General features: G+C 45.0%; 1 protein-coding gene across 15 annotated transcripts; it reads left to right on the top strand.

The window, feature by feature from the left end:
- Positions 1-1971: 1971 nt before the first annotated feature.
- On the top strand, positions 1972-20605 carry LOC106580205 (transcriptional repressor p66-beta). 15 transcript variants are annotated; one of them, XM_045702506.1, is made up of 12 exons: positions 2008-2212; positions 8990-9060; positions 12599-13002; positions 13108-13237; positions 13641-13772; positions 15489-15701; positions 16071-16247; positions 16656-17031; positions 17164-17363; positions 17531-17641; positions 18501-18750; positions 19495-20605. In XM_045702506.1, the coding sequence occupies exons 3-12, from the start codon at positions 12605-12607 to the stop codon at positions 19629-19631; spliced, it is 2124 nt and encodes a 707-aa protein (XP_045558462.1). In that variant the 5' UTR covers positions 2008-2212; positions 8990-9060; positions 12599-12604; the 3' UTR covers positions 19632-20605. The 15 variants fall into 15 exon arrangements, with proteins under 15 accessions (XP_045558457.1, XP_045558462.1, XP_045558459.1 ...); XM_045702503.1 differs by having other exon boundaries at positions 8990-9069; XM_045702501.1 differs by lacking the exon at positions 8990-9060 and having other exon boundaries at positions 1972-2212.
- Positions 20606-21753: the final 1148 nt, after the last annotated feature.

Below are 21753 nucleotides of genomic sequence, written 5' to 3'. Positions count from 1 at the left end.
TATTCACCTGTTATTCTTAATGATAGTTTTATTTCTACTAATGAGAGTTTTATTTCTACTAATGAGAGCTTTATTCTATCTTCATAATGGCCATGAGACATTTTTATGCAAACCATCTCAGCAGATGCTTGCTTGCTCTGTGAGCTCCACAAATTGGTAAATGACAAAGCCCACCATAGATATTCACCATGTATATTACATTACCTAAAGTATGTGGACAGCTGCTTGTCGAACATCTCATTCCAAACTCATGGGCATTAATATGGAGTTGGTCCCCCCTTTTGCCGCTGTAATAGCCTCCACTCTTCTGCGAAGGCTTTCCACTAGATGTTGGAACATTGCTGCGGGGACTTGCTTCTGTTGAGCCATGAGCGTTAGTGAGGTTGGGCACTGATGTTTGGCATTTAGACCTGGCTCAGTCTGCGTTCCAATTCATCCCAAAGGTGTTCGATGGGGTTGAGGTCAGGGCTTTGTGCAGGCCAGTCAAGTTCTTCCACATTGATCTCGACGAACCATTTCTGTATGGACCTCGCTTTGTGCATGGGGGCATTGTCATGCTGAAACAGGAACGAGCCTTCCCCAAACTGTTGCCACAAAATTGTTAGCGCAGAGTCATCTAGAATGTCATTGTACGCTGTAGCGTTAAGATTTCACTGGAACTAAGGGGCCTAGCCGGAACTGAAAAACAGCCCCAGACCATTATTCCTCCTCCACCAAACTTTACAGTTGGCACTATGCATTCGGGCAGGTAGCGTTCTCCTGTCATCCGCCAAACCCAGATTAGTCCGTTAGACTGCCAGATAGTAGAGCTTGATTAATCTCTCCGGAGAACGCATTTCCACTCCAGAGTCCAATGGTGGCGAGTTTTACGCCACTCCAGCTGACGCTTGGCATTGCACATGGTGATCTTAGGTTTGTGTGTGACTGCTCAGGCATGGGAACCAATGAAGCTCCCGATGAACTGTTCTTGTGCTGATGTAGCGCCCAGAGACCGTTTGGAACTTGTCAGTGAGTGTTGCAACCGAGGACAGATGAGCGCTTCAGCACTCAGCAGCTTGTGAGGCCTACCACTGAGCGGTTGTTACTCCTAGACGTTTCCACTTCACAATAACAGCACTTACAGTTGACCGGGGCAGCTCTAGCAGCACAGAAATTTGAAGAACTGACTTTTTGGAAAGGTGGCATCCTATGACCGTGCCATGTTGAAAGTCACAGAGCTCTTCAGTAAGGCCATTCTACTGCCAATGTTTGTCCATGGAGATTGCATGGCTGTGGGCTCGATTTTATACACCGGTCAAAATAGCCAAATCCACTAATTTGAAGGGGTGTCCGCATACTTTTGTATCTATATAGTGTATTTGGTCAAATATAGTATAATGCCTTTACTGTACAGTAACGTGTCCACGCAATACTACCAGGTGGCCACTAGAGGACGCAGTTTGCATTGCGGTCAAAAGCTTTCATGCAGCATCCTTTGCAGAATAAATAAACAATGGTTTAACAGTATTTGTTCAACTAAATTGTATAAGCATAGGGCTGATAATCTTTATGTTCGATGGTAGCTTACAAAAATTGGAATGCCAATTAAAATGTATGTAGATTTGCATGTAGGCCATTAAGTGTTGATTACTCATGGCAATTAAATGGCCTTTGCTTATTGTTAAGCCGGGCATAATGCATGCTGAATGCTGGTTCCATACTGGTAGCCTACCTCAGCCGTGAAATATGTTTCAAATACAAGGTCCAAGTGATTGCATAAGAAACAGTCTACAAGAACTTGACAAAACTGCCCCTTGACTAAAAATAGTATAAATGCATGAAAGTAGGGCCAATAGGCTACAATCAATCAATTCGACGTGATGTCTACAGTAGAATAACTGACAACATGACCATATGTCACGTTTTCGATGGCATATAGCCTAAATATTGTATTGTTCACAGGATGTGCATCTCGGTCAATTTCTCCTCTTTTCTCCCCTCCAGACAACAACATACACCTTTTGAGTAGAGGCGCGTCAGTGACACAAGCGCGGTCCAATAATTTGTCTGTCTGGTTACGGACAGAGCGTGAGAGCTTGTCGGGGCCCAATCAGCGCTTTTGTATTGCCTGCCAGTGCCGGGGACTGACTGGTTGTGAGGATTTACTGCAGCGCCCCAGGATCCCAAAGCCAAACCCGAAGCCAGTGGAACCTGCGGGGTGAAGGCGAGTCAGGTGAGACCGAGGATTTTTCCGCGGCCTATCTGAAGTGAAGTTTAACTAAAAATCCCCGGATCATGGTTCTAGTTGTGATAAGGCTCCAGACTTCAGTCCAACTGAAGTACTGGGACAATGTGAGATGAGTAGCGAAATAACGGTTACATAGTAGTTCTATTGGGTTAATAGTGATGTGATTTGCCGTTATCTTTAGTTCCAAAATGTAGGTAATGAAAGAGGTCTGTCTAAAACAGCTGACACAAACGTTGATAATGTTTTAACGTTCCACATTTGTTTACATTGTAGCAATAAATGATACAGCGCGCGCCGATCATATTGATACATATAGAACAGAATACGTTTATTGTTTAATCTCGAGTCCCTTGAGGTTAACCTAGATTGGTTGGGGGGAAAAAATGCGTCTTCGTGCTGTCGTTATGAACAAAATGTTAATCTGAAACCGATGGTTGTAATTTGATTGTTTAAATATATTTATCAACGTTGCTACGATCGAGTTTCTGAATATGAAGGATATTTGTTGATCGAACTGGAGACAAATGGCATGAAGTGTTGTGCATATGTCATACAATAAAATGAATTCAAAATGCATCAGCCATTTACGTAAGTGAAGACGTGTTCACCCTCTCAACTTGTTTCCTAGCCCTATGCAAATGGCCACCATGGTTGGCGATGACAAGTGCAGTTGAAGGAATCAGTGAATGCCTGTAGTGATACGTGGGGCAACCAGATGATCAGAGTTCTTATCAGTTGACTTTAATCAAATTTTGTTTAGCAGATGTCAACTTCGTTTTTTTCTTTGAGTTTTATGAGCATTTCAGTGGCAGGTCAATCAATGTATGGCAGGTCAATGTATGTTTCAGTGACAGGTCAATTGATGTATTTTTGCATCAGAAATGTCATTTGTGAAAAGCAACAGATAAGCAGATAATCTATTTTGAGTATGTAAGTGTTTATTTATTAACATTTTGTAACTTTTGTATTCATTCCCACTAGGGTTAGACTTTGACTTCACCTCTTTGGTTTTTGTGACCAACACAGAGGGACAATGTTTCACAGTCAGTGCCACTTTTTCCAAGAATCCAATAGTAAATATTTTCCATCCTTGAGAACCACTTGTTCAACCTATCATGGCATTTACTCATGGAGGCCAGGCCAAACAGAGACCTTACCATTCCTAATCAGTTGCACTGATTTATACTAAGATATAACAAACCGTAAAAAACGGATAAAAAGCCAAAATCTTTCATTTTCCTGATGATTTATTCCTGTAAGAACTTGTCTAGCTGACTTTTGCAGGTGAGATGAAAGTTTGGAGATTCCTCTGCCATACATTTTATTTATGGAATAGAAATGCAGTAAGGGGATGGACAGGTGGTTGTCTACCCTTCTGTGCTCTTCTGTCATTCTAGTCTCCATTTGTATATCTCCTGGCTGCAAATTATACATCTCTTGGGCTGTTTATCACCAGAAGCAAATTGGACTGAAGTGTGCCGTTAAAGGAGCACAGCCTGGGTTGAACTGACGTGTGCCGTTAAAGGAGCACAGCCTGGGTTGAACTGACGTGTGCCGTTAAAGGAGCACAGCCTGGGTTGAACTGACGTGGGACCCGAACTGGCAACTCTTTAGGGTTCATATACCTCACATCATCATCACAACACAAACCCTGACATGAGTGGTGAGGCAGACGATGTGTGGGTTAATGTGGGTTAGCAGCAGTGTGGATGGTTTGAAAGGCTTCTACATACAAACTCCCCCCCCCCTCATCCCCCCCCCACACACACACACACACACACGCACCCCCCACACACACCTGTCTCACTTTCTCTCTCTCTCTCTCTCGTGTGACGTCACTAAAGGCTTCACATTAAGAGATCATTCAATATCCTGAGGTTATAGACCGGCTCAGACTGGCTAGCACGTTAGGACAGTGCTTGGCACCACAGGGGAACAGAAAAGAGAGATAATGGGTGACTCTCCTGTTCTTAAAGGGACAGGGGGCCCAACTCTGTGACCTATGTTGTAGGCTAGGCCTTATTGACCTAGATGTGTGTATGGGCAAATCCATGGTAACAGAATGATGCTGAGACTCACATGTTTCACTTTAAAATGTATTTCAAACAAAAACCAATGATTGCAAAGTTAAACAAATGATACAACAATGCAGAAATACTACTTAAACAATTTCCACAGAAAATGTTACAAAAACACATGTACTTGAAGAACAGTGCAAATGCAAAGTTTGGTAACAGAATGATGGTTTGTGTTCTTTGTGCCATCATTCTGTTGTTACCAAACTTTGCATCTGCACTGTTCTTCAACTAAATGTGTTTTTGTAACATTTTCTGTGGAAATTGTCAAAACTCTTCCTTGTGTATAGATTGTTTTGGTTTGTTTAACAATCAGTGGTTTTTGTTTGGCATACATTTTAACCCAATGAGTCCCATCGTCGCGTTTTGGAGTTCTAAGCCCCTTTAAACATCATGTGTTTGATCTACAGACCATCAGGCTCCCGAGTGGCGCAGCGGTCTAAGGCACTGCATCTCAGTGCAAGAGGCATCACTACAGTCCCTGGTTCGAATTTTTGGTATTTTTTATTTCACCTTTATTTAACCAGGTAGGCTAGTTGAGAAGAAGTTCTCATTTACAACTGCGACCTGGCCAAGATAAAGCAAAGCAGTGCGACAAAAACAACAACACAGAGTGATACATAAACAAATGTACAGTCAATAACATAATAGAAAAATGTATGTACAGTGTGTGCAAATGTAGAAGAGTAGGGAGGTAAGGCAATAAATAGGCCATAGAGGCGAAACAATGACAATTTAGCATTAACACTGGAGTGATAGATGTGCAGATGATGATGTGCAAGTAGAGATACTGGGGTGCAAAAGAGCAAGAATGTAAGGAATATTATGGGGATGAGGTAGTTGGGTGTGCTATTTACAGATTGGCTGTGTACAGGTACAGTGATTGATAAGCTGCTCTCACAGCTGATGCTTAAAGTTAGTGAGGGAGATATAAGACTCCAGCTTCAGTGATTTTTGCAATTCGTTCCAGTCATTGGCAGCAGAGAACTGTAAGGAAAGGAGGCCAAAGTAAGTGTTGGCTTTGGGGATAACCAGTGAAATATACCTGCTGGAGCGCGCGCTACGGGTGGGTGTTGCTATGGTGACCAGTGAGCTAAGGCGGGGCTTTACCTAGCAAAGTCTTATAGATGACCTGGAGCCAGTGGGCTTGGCGACGAATATGTAGCGAGGGCCAGCCTGTGAGAGCATACAGGTCGCAGTGGTGGGCAGTATATGGGGCTTTGGTGATAAAACGGATGGCACTGTGATACACTACATCCAGTTTGCTGAGTAGAGTGTTGGAGGCTATTTTGTAAATGACATCGCCGAAGTCATGGATCGGTAGGATAGTCAGTTTTACGAGGGTATGTTTGGCAGCATGAGTGAAGGAGGCTTTGTTGTGAAATAGGAAGCCGATTCTTTAATTTTGGATTGGAGATGCATAATGTGAGTCTGGAAGGAGAGTTTACAGTCTAACCAGACACCTAGGTATTTGTAGTTGTCCACATATTCTAAGTCAGAACCGTCCAGAGTAGTGATGCTGGACGGGCGGGAGGGTGCGGGCAGCAATCAGTTGAAGAGCATGCACTTAGTTTTACTAGCATTTAAAAGCAGTTGGAGGCCACGGAAGGAGTGTTGTATGGCGTTTAAGCTTGTTTGGAGGTTTGTTAACACAGTGTCCAAAGAAGGGCCAGAAGTATACAGAATGGTGTCATCTGCGTAGAGGTGGATCAGAGAATCACCAGCAGCAAGAGCGACATCATTGATATTATACAGAGAAAAGAGTCGGCCCGGAAATTGAGCCCTGTGGCACCTCCATAGAGACTGCCAGAGGTCCGGACAACAGGCCCTCTGATTTGACACACTGAACTCTATCTGAGAAGTAGTTGGTGAACCAGGCGAGGCAGTCATTTGAGAAGCCAAGGCTATTGAGTCTGCCGCTAAGAATGCGGTGATTGACAAGAGTCGAAAGCATTGGCCAGGTCGATGAAGATGGCTGCACTGTACTGTCTTTTATTGATGGCGAATCCAGGCCGTATCACATCCGGCCGTTATTGGGAGTCCTATAGGGCGGCGCACAATTGGCCCAGCGTTGTCCAGGTTTGGCCGGGGTAAGCCGTCATTGTAAATAAGAATTTGTTCTCAACTGACTTGCCTAGTTAAATAAAGGTTAAATAAATAAAAAATGAATGTATGATTAACAGGGGCTGAGCTAGAGTGCTGTTTGTGAGACAAGGGCGGATCCCGAAGGGGCCCGGGGCCGAGTCTTTTTATAAAAACGTCTTTAGATCTTTTTACAAAAACATCCGAATGGTTTGTGCTAAAAACTACTATAAGCAATCTATGGAAAGCTGAGACCCTCACGGACACTTACATGTAACACGTTTTGCTCAATGACGCTCACAAGCTACACAAGAATCGTTAGAAGATAAGGGGTTCTTATAGATATCATAGGAAATCCCAGGACATAGTATCTATTATGCTTTAATAAGCTCACATAGTTGTGGTCACAAACTCCACACAGTTTTCACTGACTAGCTGAATATTCATTTCGCAGTGAGGAAACAATTTCTGTACTCACAGAATTCATAAAAATTCATTTTTACCAGGTTTTTGCTTTTGCTGACAATTTTTTTTATTGACATTTGTCAATAAAACTCATGAATGCAACTGTTTGTCAAATTGTTTTGTGTTTTACTTGTAGCCATGGTTGTCCTGAAAATTAAACGGTAGGTCTAAAACACTTAATTGGCTTAAAATAAGGGCTGAACATGCAGATAATTGAAAGTTAGATAAATGAAAAGCAGATCTATGCTGGGGTCTTGGGAATGATAGGGTTATAGTGAAAAATCTGAGTCTCAGCATCATTCTGTTACCCGTGGAATTTCCCGTATTCATAATATGCATGTACATGTCTGTCCATCTTGGTCCATTTCAAAATCCTCTTAACAAAGCTTCTGTCTGGATCAATCATGGTTCATGTATCATTAGGACAAAGGTATGGATGTCTTTCTGGGGAAATTCAGCATCTCCACTGTACACAGAACTCTGACATCTCTGCTCTCTCCTCCTCTTCTTCTTGCTCCCTTTGTCCCTTGCTCCCTCCTTTGCTTAGGCAACCGCAGAAATTAAATTGATTAGTGGTGCGGTCTATAAATAGACAGGCCATAGTTGCCATGGCAACCATGTGATAAGTGTTGTGTGATGAAGAACTGGGCCTCCTAAGTGTTGTTGTAGTGTAGTGGGAGCAGGATGATGGGTGTGGGTGTCGGTGTGTAGGTTCGTTTGTCTGGATTATATGATCTGACACTACAGGTGTGTGTATGATATGATATCACAGTGTAATGTTGTGTGTGTGTGTTTTGCATTTGCTTTGTGCTAGATTCATTGTGTGAGTAAATGGACTCATCCAATTTAATAGATTCTGATTTTTTTTATTTAATTTTTCAGACTTTTTTGTCAAGGTGACCAGCTACCCCTTGGTTTCCATGGACACTGTTTCAGTCTAATCAGTCTCATGTCAGGAACCCTCTGTACCCTGGGGTTGATCGTGTGATGAAACCCTATTGGTTGTAGACAACAACCCCTGATGCCATCACCGCCATGTCCTCATATATTCTTCCCTTTCTTTTCAGTCAATACACTTTTCATCAGGCTACAGTTATGAGATAAACTTAAGGCCCTGTTAATTATTTGTGTCCTGTCCTAATTTCTCTCCTCCCCCCATAAACACTGATCTTGAATGGAATTGGATATGATTGTGTTTGATTCCCTCTTAATGACCACAGTGACCCAGCATGAACCACCCGTGTTCTTTATGAACGGATCATTACATGTTATTATAGTAATAATGGTGATTTATAATGATGATAGGATTTTTAGATTAGCCTGATAATCATTTCTAGCGATTCAGTCTGACAATACATATTCATTGAAATTAAATACAACTTTATTTATCCCCTCGGGGGCAATTATGAAAGGCAAGGCAGTTACAAGTATCACAATACAACACAAAGTTGCTAGTTTCAATATTACACAAACCAAAGAATAAGTAAACGATATCACCTTAGCAGAGGACAGAAAAATGTATATTTTTAAAGCTAATTTCCAGCTATTCTCCAAATTTTGCCATAGAGCTGAGATCCTTTTTTTTGCAGTTAATAGCTAATGTCCTGCAATTCAATTCAATTATTTTTTAATGGCTAATGCTGTGTTCTTATGCTCAAATATCATAGCAAAATGAATGGGTGCCTGATAGTCTAGCATTTATTGTGTTGTATGTTCTCAAAGATTATAGGCTATTCTATAGGTCCATTATCTTTTCTACATACTTTCTATTTGGTTTTAGTCATTTAAGTTGACACTGAAAGCGTTTTTCCATCCCGTAAATGTATTTGTAAATATGTGCAATGCACAAAAATTTTTTAAATCACGCAACCCAACTGGACTCCTGCTGGATCCACAGTTTGGGAACCACTGCTGTAGTGTATTATGTTGGAACAAAGGTTAAAACCAGATTATTTTGGGTGTTGGTGTTTTTTCAGAACTTAGCTCAGGGTTTTCCCACATTAGGTCAGGACTCATGGGTGGGATCATGGCTGATTCCTTTCTTCCATTCGGTTGCATCTTGCTACCAATGTGTTGTCAAATGTGGGGTGATCATCAGTACTTTATTATTTGCATACAACCTGTGCTCTCTCATCGACAGGTTAGGCTGAGGTTGGTGGGTTTCTAACGCTGCTTCTGCGCTGACTTCTGCTAGTACCAAGCAACAATAAGGTTAAAGAAGTAAATCACATCTCTGTTTGTAATCTACTCCTCATTCACCACATACATGCACATACTTGGACCCTACTTAAATCAAAGCCCTTGGGACTATATTGCTAACGGTATGACATAAGCCCTTATTCGTCACTTCCCTTCCCCCCTCGGGGTCTTGCAAACACAACTATGCAGCATATGTTTACGATAAAAAAAAACTAGTATTTTCTCCCCAGTGTTTTTTGAGGGATGGATGGAGGGAAGTGGAGTCAGGACAGGGAGAGGGGAGGGAGGGGAGTGTTTATACGGGTGCTTTGTTGGCATCGCACAACTGTAGGAAAATGGAGGAGGGGTTGGGGTTGAGGAATGGGAACAAAGGAGCCTTATGTTGGCATGGTCTCTGAAATCCCAGTGTGTGTGTGTGTGTGTGTGTGTGTGTGTGTGGGTGGGTGCGCCCGTGTCTTCTCGCAGGGCTGGGTATGGCTGAAGAATACTGTACATATCTTTATCTGTTACTGTGTCAAAGTCTTCTATTGTATAGCTCTCTTTTACAGGATATAGGCTACAGTGACTATGATATATACTGTATCATAGCAGTCTTTGTCCATAATCCCTGTAGGATTGCCTTATGTTAATGCCAAAATTATCATTGTAAAAAAGAGAAAGGGCAGTAAGACAGCTTTGTGTATATCCCTGCATCTTTTAATCGAGGGTGCTGGTCCCAGTAGAATGTCTTTTTGTCCAACCTCTACATCACTTCAACAGTAGCTTCACTTTGCAGGATAATGATTATGTAGCTTTGGGGAATGTTAGTGTGTATGTCTGACTGTCTGTCTGTGTGCAGTTTAAGTATGTGTGTGTGTCTGTGCTTATGCTGATCACCCCCTCTCGTTTACCATCCTTCCATTTTAGCACCCCCCTTTTCTTCTTTCTCTCGCGGTATGGAGGCGTCTGACTTGTGTTGTTTGGCAGCGGGCCCAGAGTGTGGTGTGTGTGTGCATGTGTGTGCGCATGTGTGTCGATGCGTGTTGGGGTTGGGCGCTGTAGGAGGAAGCTGGTGAGAGTGGGAAAGAGAGATGGTGGTTTGTTGCAGCTGAGGGAAACAGTCATCACATTATATAAGGAGCAATAGGGACAGAGAAGGGGGGGGGGGCAAGAGGTGCTGGGTAAAGATGGTCACATGCACACACACAGACACACACACACCACAAGACAATTCTGATTGGCTTGTTAGCCACCTTTGGTTTAACTCGCACTTTCTCACTTTTCTACCTGCTCCTCATTGCTCTTGCTCTGCTCTCTCTGTCTCTCTCTCCACAGTTTTCTACGTGGGTTACCACTTCCTTTTTCCTTTTGTAAAGGAAGTGGTAACTTCCATGTCTCATGATGACTCTCTGGACCTGGAGAGAGAGTAGTAAACAAACATTTCTTTTTTTAAAGATTGCTACATTGAAAAACCATACTATGTGTGTGTCCTTATAAGTGTGTGTGTGTGTGTGTGTGTACGTGTACACAAGAGTGCTACCATTTCTACATAGCAAGGCATTATGCTCTAATTATAACCAGTCCAACATCGAGTCCCCTGACAACCCCTCCCCCCACTCTTCCTGGCCAATCCTCATCACTCTCTGATTTCTTCAAGCGTATTATTGGTCTAAGTTGCAGGGCAAACTAACTCCCTGTGCACAACCTACATTGCCTGCCTGTGCATCCTCAACCAACCTTCCTATGACTCAAGTGTGTCAAATACAATCGGATTTGCGCACACACACACGGTTAACCGTTTCAGGGCCTGATAGAGGACACGACATATTCATTAAATGACCGTCTTTATGCGCATGTGTGTGCATGTTTAAGTCATCATATGTGCCCATGCATGTAATAGTAACACACACACACACGCGCACACACACACACACACACACACACACACACAGGATACAGTATACATCCATATAGATACATAAAGCCCTCAAGCATGTTCTGTCTTGGGTACATATCATATTACATACCCCTTTAACTCAGGCTGGAGAAGGAGGTCAGGAAGGAAAAAGTGTAGGTGTGCACCCTTTTCTGTATCTGCAGCCATGTTAAAGGGCAGCAAGCATTTCTCCCATTGTTTTCTATTGGCTTTGATGGAAATATTAACTTTTAGGATGGAGGTATGAATAATGATTATTGGAGTTGTAACACAGTTGTTACACATGCTTATTTGACTCTTAATTCAATAGGATAGCTGTGTGTGCTGTACTGTGTTAGCCTGCTGCTAGTCTATGGTTATGGGACAGGGGTAATGACGGCTAACTGTTAGCGCTGTCTGAGGTGGCAAAACAAACAATATGGTGGGAGAGCAGCAGACCAGTCAGCTATGCTTCACTGTGGTTGCTGCAACATTTTTCCATTGAAAATGAGCAACTTTTTATAAGTTGGGGAATTTTGATCAGTCGAAAGGGTCCCACAGGGATGCTGGCCCATGTTGACTACAATGCTTCCCACAGTTGTGTCAAGTTGGCTGGATGTCCTTTGGGCGGTGGACCATTCTTGATACACACAGGAACTGTTGAGCGTGAAAAACCCAGCTGCGTTGCAGTTCTTGTCACACTCAAACCAGGGCGACTGGCACCTACTACCATACCCCATTCAAAGGTACTTAAATATTTTGTATTGCCCATTCACCCTCTGAGTGGCGCACACATACACAATCCATGTCTCAAGACTTAAAAATCCTTCTTTAACCTCTTTCTTCCCCTTCATCTACACTGATTGAAGTGGATTTAACAGGTGACATCAATAAGGGGTCCTAGCTTTCACCTTGATTCACCTGGTCAGTCTGTCATTGAAAGAGCAGGTGATCCTAGTGCTTTGTACATTCAGTGTACATACTATATTGAGTTTATGTTAACTAACAGGCTAATTCGCTAGCTAGCCATGTATATTTTACATTTAGCTTTTCGTTTTGAATAGTTTTTTTGTATGTTAAACTAGCTGGATAGCTTGATGAATACCATTTACACTTACTAGCTTAGAATTGTGAAGCAAAACGTTTGCTAAATCTAGTTATCCTTACGTCTGCATTGCCATTGTTGACTTGACTGACAGTAGGTTGAGTTCTTTGTTGCTTGTTTGTTAGCTGACAAATTCCAGTACAGATGTGTCAGTCAACAGGCAACAAAAAGCTATAGGAGATGAGTAAATAAATGGGGAATTTTAGATTTTATGTTCATATGCTATTCATGGCCATATTGCTTATAAGTGTCTCATACCCCACTCCGTTGCCAGCAATATTGTTTCCAAAAAATTCTAGTGTATCATCAGCTCAAGTATGCCCACTGTACGTACAAGTGAAGATATTTTCTTTCTTTGCTTGAGTAGAGGTTTTCATTGTTTGTGTTTGAGTTGCACATTTCAAGATATGTCATAATCATGTTGCTCTTTTGATCTTAGAAATACTTTGTTTTATCTTTGGACAAATAATCACGGCTAAGTTAGAGATGTTCCTACGTACTCCTCTCCATCCCTTCATCCCTGTCTCTCTCTCTCTTTCTCATCCATCCAGTTCAGTATGGAGCGACTGAATGAGGAGGCGGTGCGGCTAAGCCTGCTGAAGCGAAGCCTGGACTCCTCCTCGCCTGCAGGCGGCGCCACGAGCAGTGAGCGAGACGAGCTGCTCTCCAAACGCATCAAGATGGAGGGCCACCAAGCCATGGAGCGCCTCAAGATGCTGGCCTATCTGAAACGCAAGGACCTGGCCAGCCTGGAGGGAGGAGGGTTGGGAGGGGTCTCAGGAGGCGGGGCCCTAGGGGGTGAGGTCAAGGGTCATGGGTCTTCAGGGGGAGGGGCTTATGAGGAGAAGACCAATGGGAGCCTCCGTGGTCAAGTTGTGGGAGCCCATGGCATGGTGGGAAAAAGCGGAAAGGAGAACATGGGCGAGGAGCCGGTGGATTTCAGCGCCCGGAGAGGGTGAGTGGAGGAGGAGGGGGAGTACAAGAGGATAGGAGGGAAAATGGAAATCTTTGTTACAATTAAGAATCAGTCAGAGTTGAAAGTGTGTGTGTTCCTCCACAGTGACGTTGACCGGGAGCGACACACACCCTCCCCTGATGTGATCGTCCTGTCAGACAATGAGGCGTCCAGTCCAAGAGGACCCAGCCAAGGGGAAGAACGCCTGAGGGTAGCGAACCTGGAGATGTTTAAGGTGTGTGTGTGTTTGTGTGTGTTTCAGCACATATTATTGCAGTCTTGAAAGATGTAGAAGTATGTGCATGTTGTCTTTTTTCTTTTTGTATGTATGAGTGTTAGAATAGTGCATAGTTGTATAGAGTTATTAATACATTAATTAATTAAAAAAACACATTGTGGACAACTCAGATAGTTTTGAGACACTGTAGGAAAACAGTACAGATATTCATTTGGTATTAGCTATAATACATTATATCCTCTATACATCATTGGCATCAGCTGTAACACATCATCTATACACAAAAACCAAGTACAATAGATAAAATGACAAGTTTTATAGTTGTATATGTGTGTATGGAGAGGAATGGCAGAAGTGGGTGCAGTATGTGTGCTCATTTGTTTCTATGTGTGTGCTTCAGGGTAAGACAGGGGAGGAGAGGCAGAAGATGATCAGGGCTCTGAGAGAGGAGCTGAGGCTGGAGGAGGCCAGGCTGGTGCTGCTGAAGAAGCTGAGGCAGAGCCAGATGCAGAAGGAGAACCTGGTGCAGAAGGTCAGTCAGTCACCCACCCAACGCTGTCCCATCCACCCAACGCTGTCCCATCCACCCAACGCTGTCCCATCCACCCAACGCTGTCCCATCCACCCAACGCTGTCCCATCCATCCTCTATACTCATCTGCTTCAGTCAGTTATTTAGACATTTATTCAGTCATCCACTTGGTCATCCCTCTGTCATCCACTGCTCACTCTGTCACACTACACTCTCTCAGCCACCGGACTCATCCCTCTCTCTCTCTCAGCCACCGGACTCATCCCTCTCTCTCTCTCTCTCAGCCACCGGACTCATCCCTCTCTCTCTCTCTCTCTCAGCCACCGCACTCATCCCTCTCTCTCTCTCTCAGCCACCGCACTCATCCCTCTCTCTCTCTCTCAGCCACCGCACTCATCCCTCTCTCTCTCTCAGCCACCGCACTCATCCCTCTCTCTCTCTCAGCCACCGCACTCATCCCTCTCTCTCTCTCTCAGCCACCGCACTCATCCCTCTCTCTCTCAGCCACCGCACTCATCCCTCTCTCTCTCTCAGCCACCGCACTCATCCCTCCCTCTCTCTCAGCCACCGCACTCATCCCTCTCTCTCTCAGCCACCCCACCTCATCCCTCTCTCTCTCTCAGCCACCGCACTCATCCCTCTCTCTCTCTCAGCCACCGCACTCATCCCTCTCTCTCTCTCACCGCACTCATCCCTCTCTCTCTCTCAGCCACCGCACTCATCCCTCTCTCTCTCTCAGCCACCGCACTCATCCCTCTCTCTCTCTCAGCCACCGCACTCATCCCTCTCTCTCTCTCAGCCACCGCACTCATCCCTCTCTCTCTCTCAGCCACCGCACTCATCCCTCTCTCTCTCTCAGCCACCGCACTCATCCCTCTCTCTCTCTCAGCCACCGCACTCATCCCTCTCTCACTGTCTCAGCCACCGCATTCATCCCTCTCTCACTGTCTCATCCACTGCACTTATCCTTTTCTCACTCACTTACTACTTATGCATTAACACTTTACACTCGGGGGAATTGGCCTATAGGGCCTAAACATAAAAAAAAGAGAAGCATATGCATAACCATTGTAGCAATTGAAAGGGAACACTTTAGAGATACGCCGAATATAGGCTCTTTCTGTTCAGAACAACAACCCAGGGTATGACGCCATGTCATCCTCGTAACTGTACATCAAACATAGTGATCGTTAATACCAAAGTAACCCAATTGGCGCGAAGGATGGAGGCATCTTCTTGTTGCAGGTGGTGCTCCCGCTTAGAATGTCTGTCAGTTGATTCCCATGTCATGTGTTGCTGCCATGCTATGTTGTCGTCTTAGGTCTCTCTTTTTGTAGTGTTGTGGTGTCTCTTGTCGTGATGTGTGTTTTGTCCTATACTTTTATTTTTAATCCCAGCCCCCGTCCCCACAGGAGGCCTTTTGACTTTTGGTAGGCCGTCATTGTAAATAAGAATTTGTTCCTAACTGACTTGCCTAGTAAAATAAAATATACCGCTTTAAAACGGATACCCAGAGCTCTGACGTAATGTATAGTATATTACTATACCGCTATCCAATTTATGCGCATATCAGTGACCAAATCTGCTATTTTCACCCAATATACAGTATGGAGTGTAAAGGGTTTACCTATAAGTTGCTCTGGATAAAAGTGTCAGGTAAATAACCGTATTATGTTAGTATTATTCTATGTATCACCTCTACCCTCCTCCCCCTCAGGTCCCTGTGGTCCAGAACACAGCGTCTGCCCTCCAGAGCGGTGCCGTCCACGGTGCTCAGAGCATGAGCAAGATGTCTGGCCGCCCTGGCCACCACACCCCAGAGCCCCAGAACCATCGCACTGCACAGGTGGGCTACAGCACTGCACAGGTGGGCTACAGCACTGCACAGGTGGGCTACAGCACTGCACAGGTGGGCTACAGCACTGCACAGGTGGGCTACAGTACTGCACAGGTGGGCTACAGTACTGGTTCTCTTAGGGTTCCCGTTGTGCCTTGGGTCGGTCACAATTGAAGTTAGGCAGGCGCAAGGAAGCCATAGAGGGGGGTTGGGGGATGGGATTGAACAATTATTTTTTACATTTTACATGAGAACCATCTCACAATAAAGCAGAGGTCTCCTGTTTCTTTAATAGCACAGTGACACCATCTCGTGGTATGAAGAGGCATTACCCTCTTAAATAAACTCTGGTGAATATGAGCAGGAAAAAGACATGACACTGAAACCCGACAAACAACACCACCCATGTCTTACTTATGATCTTTTTCTCCTTCCTCCTTCTTCTCCTCTTTCCTCCCCCAGGGTCACTCAGTGATCAGGTCAGCCACCAACAGCTCCATGTCTCAGATGATGATGTCACAGAGCAGGGTGATAGCGCCCAACCCTGCCCAGCTGCAGGGCCAGAGGCTGGCACAGCAGAAGCAGGGTGGCATGCGCTCCTCGACTGGCAGCTCTAACAACGCCGTTAGCTACCAGCAGGTAAACCCCAATGTCATCCCTGTTATTGCTCATAATCATCATAGAGCAGTGGAAAAAATTAAATAAGAGTACAGATTAATGCACACTTTTTTGAGAGATAATTAGAAAATACTATTTTATTGATGAAATTGTATTTATTGGTTCTCTTAAACTAAAGGGATACTTTACCCAAATTACAAAATCACATATTAGTTTCCTTCATCTGTAAGCAGTCTATGGACAGGGTACGTCCATAGAAAAATAGCTGGAAAAGTTTGAATACCACTGTCATGTTGCTTCCACTCAGATGCCAGGTTTTGGGGGTTGTTATATCATTTTTTGCAGCTAAATGTAGCTGTCATGCCATCAGACTTAAACTTAAAAACACTGTTCTGAATGACGGGTATGGTTCTCTGTGTTTACTTGCAGTCTTCCACCCAGCAGGTGGCAGCTTCTCAGCGCTCTGGCTCCTCCTCCTCCTCAGCCATCTACATGAACCTGACCCACATGCAGGCAGCCGGAGCCGCGGGAGGGGTCAGCGGGGTGTCGGGGGTGGGGGTGGTCAGCCCCTCAGCCACACACAGCCCAGGGGGGACATCGGTGGGCTCCTCCATGGCAGACACAGCCAGCAGCCAGGCGGCCGCAAAGCTGGCCCTGAGGAAGCAGTTGGAGAAAACCCTGCTGGAGATCCCGCCTCCAAAGCCACCGGCGCCGCTCCTCCACTTCCTGCCGTCAGCGGCCAACAGCGAGTTTATCTACATGGTGGGCCTGGAGGAGGTTGTGCAGAGTGTCATTGACAGTCAGGGTGAGGGAAGGAACTGGAACCCTAGCAGCCATTTGTCCTGCACACAACCATCAAACCAACAATGTTATCAGATGAGTCGGTTTGGAATTGGGCCCCTCTCCCCTCACTGAACTCTTGTGGCTCTCTCTTTAGGTAAACTGCGTTTGCCCTCCTCCATGGAGCCCTTCTCGTGTGCCCAGTGCAAGACGGACTTCACCCCTCACTGGAAGCAGGAGAAGGGTGGGCGCATACTCTGCGAGACCTGTATGTCATCCAATCAGAAGAAGGCACTGAAGGCCGAGCACACCAATAGGCTGAAGAACGCCTTCGTTAAGGCTCTACAGCAGGAGCAGGTCAGCATTCCATTGGCTCCTCGTTGCTTTGTTCAGGCAACCATTGTTTATAGGGAAAGTGTGTGTGTGTGTGTGTGTGTGTGTGTGTGTGTGTGTGTGTGTGTGTGTGTGTGTGTGTGTGTGTGTGTGTGTGTGTGAATAACCATATTTTACTAATTGTGTCACAGGAGATTGAGCAGAGAATCCAGTTGCAGGCCGCTCTTGCCACCAGTTCAGCTCAAACTGTTCCAAGTGTCAGTAAGGCTGAGTCTATGAGCAGACATCACACACACAGACAGGTAAGTCACTGTCACCGCTGTTAGTAGATGACAGACACCCTGTCATCTAGCATTGTTCAGCAAAGTTGATGAAAGGTCCAATTGTAACAGCTGCATAATGGATAATTGATACATCTTTTTTTTAATTGATCAAATATTGATTGAGTTATAGCACATAAACCTCTGTCGTGTGGAATATTAAACCCCCTATTTATGAGATTTGGTTGTACATTTTCGGGAGCGACTTGCTGAGTTTCTGTGTAAACACTTCAAATGAATTAAATCTGAACTTTTTAAAACTTTACAAAAATGTACCACCCTCTTGTGCAATGATCACTTTCTCTTTTGTCTTTAATCCCCGTCTAAGGGTCGGTGTTGAAATAGATGCATATCAAAAACCACGTGCCATTGTTGACATTTTGAACTGGACTGGCATGTGTTTGAGCGGTAGTTAAAAAGCGATCGCAAAATCAATTGGAAAGTGTATTTACAAGCAAGGGTTGGAATGTGCATTTCTTTTATGTGGTCCTCTGTAGCTCAGTTGGTAGAGCACGGCGCTTGCCAGGATAATGGGTTCGATTCCTGGGACCACCCATACTTAGTCATGCGTGCATACATTTTAAGTCACTTTGGTTAAAAATGTCTCCTAATTGGCATATATTATTTTGAAATAAATCTATCCAGCGACGATTATGTGACAAGTGAATTTACACCCCACAAAAACAGGGGTAAAATGGCTGCAACAAGGGGAATCCTGAGGTGGGTGGGGAATGTGCGTTGCTACTTTCACATTTCCACAACCGTCATCACACCCCCTTTAGTTGTTGAGGATGTCCCGTGCTGACAGATGGACTCTCCATCTGATGTGTGTGTCTTCCAGGCGCCTCAGCCCCAGGTGAGCCAGTCACAGGCCTCCCTCCAACGGGGTCTGTCTGGCTCGGCCCGGGGTGTCCTGTCCAACTTCGCCCAGGCCTCCCAGCTCTCGGTGGCCAGCAGCCTGCTGGGCATGACTGGAAAGCGCAGTGGACAGCTGAGCACTAGTGGGCACAGCCGGGCACAGCAGCAGCAACAGCAACAGCAGCAGCAGCAACAGCATCACGACAACCGCCGCCAGCTCTACAGCATCCCTGGTGAGTAAACAGACCAGGGGCGGGCTGGGGATGGGACTGAGATCAGCCAAACAACTGTATAGACCAGGGGGCGGGCTGGGGATGGGACTGAGATCAGCCAAACAACTGTATAGACCAGGGGTTGGGCTGGGGATGGGACTGAGATCAGCCAAACAACTGTATAGACCAGGGGTTGGGCTGGGGATGGGACTGAGATCAGCCAAACAACTGTATAGACCAGGGGTTGGGCTGGGGATGGGACTGAGATCAGCCAAACAACTGTATAGACCAGGGGTTGGGCTGGGGATGGGACTGAGATCAGCCAAACAACTGTATAGACCAGGGGTTGGGCTGGGGATGGGACTGAGATCAGCCAAACAACTGTATAGACCAGGGGTTGGGCTGGGGATGGGACTGAGATCAGCCAAACAACTGTATAGACCAGGGGTTGGGCTGGGGATGGGACTGAGATCAGCCAAACAACTGTATAGACCAGGGGGCAGGCTGGGGATGGGACTGAGATCAGCCAAACAACTGTATAGACCAGGGGTTGGGCTGGGGATGGGACTGAGATCAGCCAAACAACTGTATAGACCAGGGGTTGGGCTGGGGATGGGACTGAGATCAGCCAAACAACTGTATAGACCAGGAGTTGGGCTGGGGATGGGACTGAGATCAGCCAAACAACTGTATAGACCAGGGGTTGGGCTGGGGCTGAGAGGCAGGCCTTTCTGACAGTCTCTCACTGCCTCCCTCCCTCTCCAGGGGTGAACATTGCCTACCTGAACCCAGGCAACGTGGTCGGCCACAAGGGGTCGAGCCTGGCTGACCGCCAGAGGGAATACCTGCTGGACATGATCCCGCCTCGCTCCATATCCCAGTCCATCAGCGGACAGAAATGAACCTCACCCCGCCCCGGCGCAATACCACAACCCTTCCCCACACCACACCCCAACCCCCATCGCATGCAGTGCCTGTTAGTGTGCCTACCAAACTAACCTGTATGAAGAACACAATCAACGAGTCAAAAGAGGCCACCAAACTCTGAAATGACTTTTCATTTGAACGTGATGCAAACCCCTTTTAATTCCTCTTGTTATTACTATCGTCATTAGTGCTATGGATGTTGTTACTACATTGCCGCTACCAGTTATGAGCGTGCCCATCTTTGTGGAGAACCCCTGTCTTTATATGCTTGTGGCAGTGTCCCGAGTGTGGGGTGTCTTTTGTTTTGGATTTATGCGCTTGTTTTTGAAGCAATATTTTGTCTCGCTTGAGCTTTCCTTACCGGACTCAAGTCTTTGTTATGTCTGGAATTACCAAGCTATCTTTTTGAGAACTGCACCAATCCCTGCTCTTTCTCTGATTTCTGATTTCAACCATCACTCTGTTTTTCCACATTTGGTTGTGAATTGTTGGAGGAGAAATTCTACCAGACCGGCCAAACCTTTGTTTTAAAAAGGTGATTGTGATGGTTTAACTTTGACCTGAATCTCTCAAGCCTTTGAGCTTGAGCTTTCTTCAAAGATTTGTGGGGAGAAAAGAGGATGTTTGAGACCCTGGAGTTGTCTGAAGCAATGCTCATCTAACAGATTGTTGAAACAAGGATGGATACATATCCCACAAAGAGGGAGAGCCCAATGCAACATCTGGACTTGGATTGGATGCACCGCTGAAAAAATACTACTCCCATTGGACATGAAGGCATAGAAACTGAACCTATAGCAGAGTTTCCCTGTATCCTTTCACCTTTTCATTTGAGGCAGATAGGGGGGCTGGAGTTCAGAAGTGGTGGAATTGAGAAGTTAGTATCCTAAAGCATATATAATTGATGGGGTATTGATTGGCGATATCATTTAGAGGGATTTGATTGGACGAGAGATCATGTGAACGTACGTAATTGGCTGAGAGATCAGGTGATAAGGTTTTTATTTAATTGGAGAGGATACAGGTATTGGATTTGGTGGGAGGGAGGGATCATCCTTAGACTCAAAATTGAAGGGGTTTCCAATAGGACCATGGTTTGTACTTATTTAGGAGTGGGAATGGGGGGAAGAGGCACAGGGTTTGACCCCTCTCTCCCCTGTTTTCATCTCCTAGCTAATAGGATTTGCTATTGTTCACTCTACCCTGTCATTCAAAGTTATGGACTCCGTTTAGATACTATTTGAACTTTCTTATGTCAACATTATCCCCATGATGTCTGGGAGGCATTTGAAAACATCAGGGAGAGTGGCTAGCTAGCTATTAGCTTTAAGCCTGCTCTAAGCTATTTAGCCTGCTCTAAGCTATTTAGATGTTTGGTGTCTTCCGAAGTGTTTGCGTATCTGAAAGGTACTTTGCACAGGAGACAATAAATAAATACAGTATGACAAATGCAACTTGAATATTTACATAAATCAAACAGTTATATAGAAGAAGACATTTACAGGATATACAGTACCAGTCAAAAGTTTGGGCACGCTTACTCATTCAAGGGTTTTTCATTGTTTTACTATTTTCTGCATTGTAGAAAATAGGGAAGACATCAACACTATAAAATAACACATATGGAACCATGTAGTAACCAAAAAAGTGTTAAAGAAATCAAATTATATTTGAGATTCTTGAAAGTAGCCACCCTTTGTCTTGACAATAGCTTTGCACAATCTTGGCATTCTCTCAACCAGCTTCACCTGAAATGATTTTCCAACAGTCTTGAAAGAGTTCCCACATATGCTGAGCACTTGTTGGCTGCTTTTCCTTCAATCTGTGGTCCAACTCATCCCAAACCATCTCAATTGGATTGAGGTCGGGTGATTGTGGAGGTCAGGTCATCTGATGCAGCACTCCATCACTCTCTTTCTTGGTCACATAGACCTTACACAGCCTGGAGGTGGGTTTTGGGTCATTGTCCTGCTGAAAAACAAATGATAGTCCCACTAAGCGCAAACCAGATGGGATGGCGTATCGCTGCAGAATGCTGTGGTAGCCATGCTGGTTAAGTGTGCCTTGGATTCTAAATAAATCACTGACAGTGTCACC

The sequence above is a fragment of the Salmo salar genome, chromosome ssa02 (assembly GCF_905237065.1).
Source record: "Salmo salar chromosome ssa02, Ssal_v3.1, whole genome shotgun sequence".
NCBI lineage: Eukaryota > Metazoa > Chordata > Actinopteri > Salmoniformes > Salmonidae > Salmo > Salmo salar.
The sequence above is the reverse complement of the archived record's forward strand: the minus strand, read 5'-3'. Positions and strand labels throughout refer to the sequence as shown.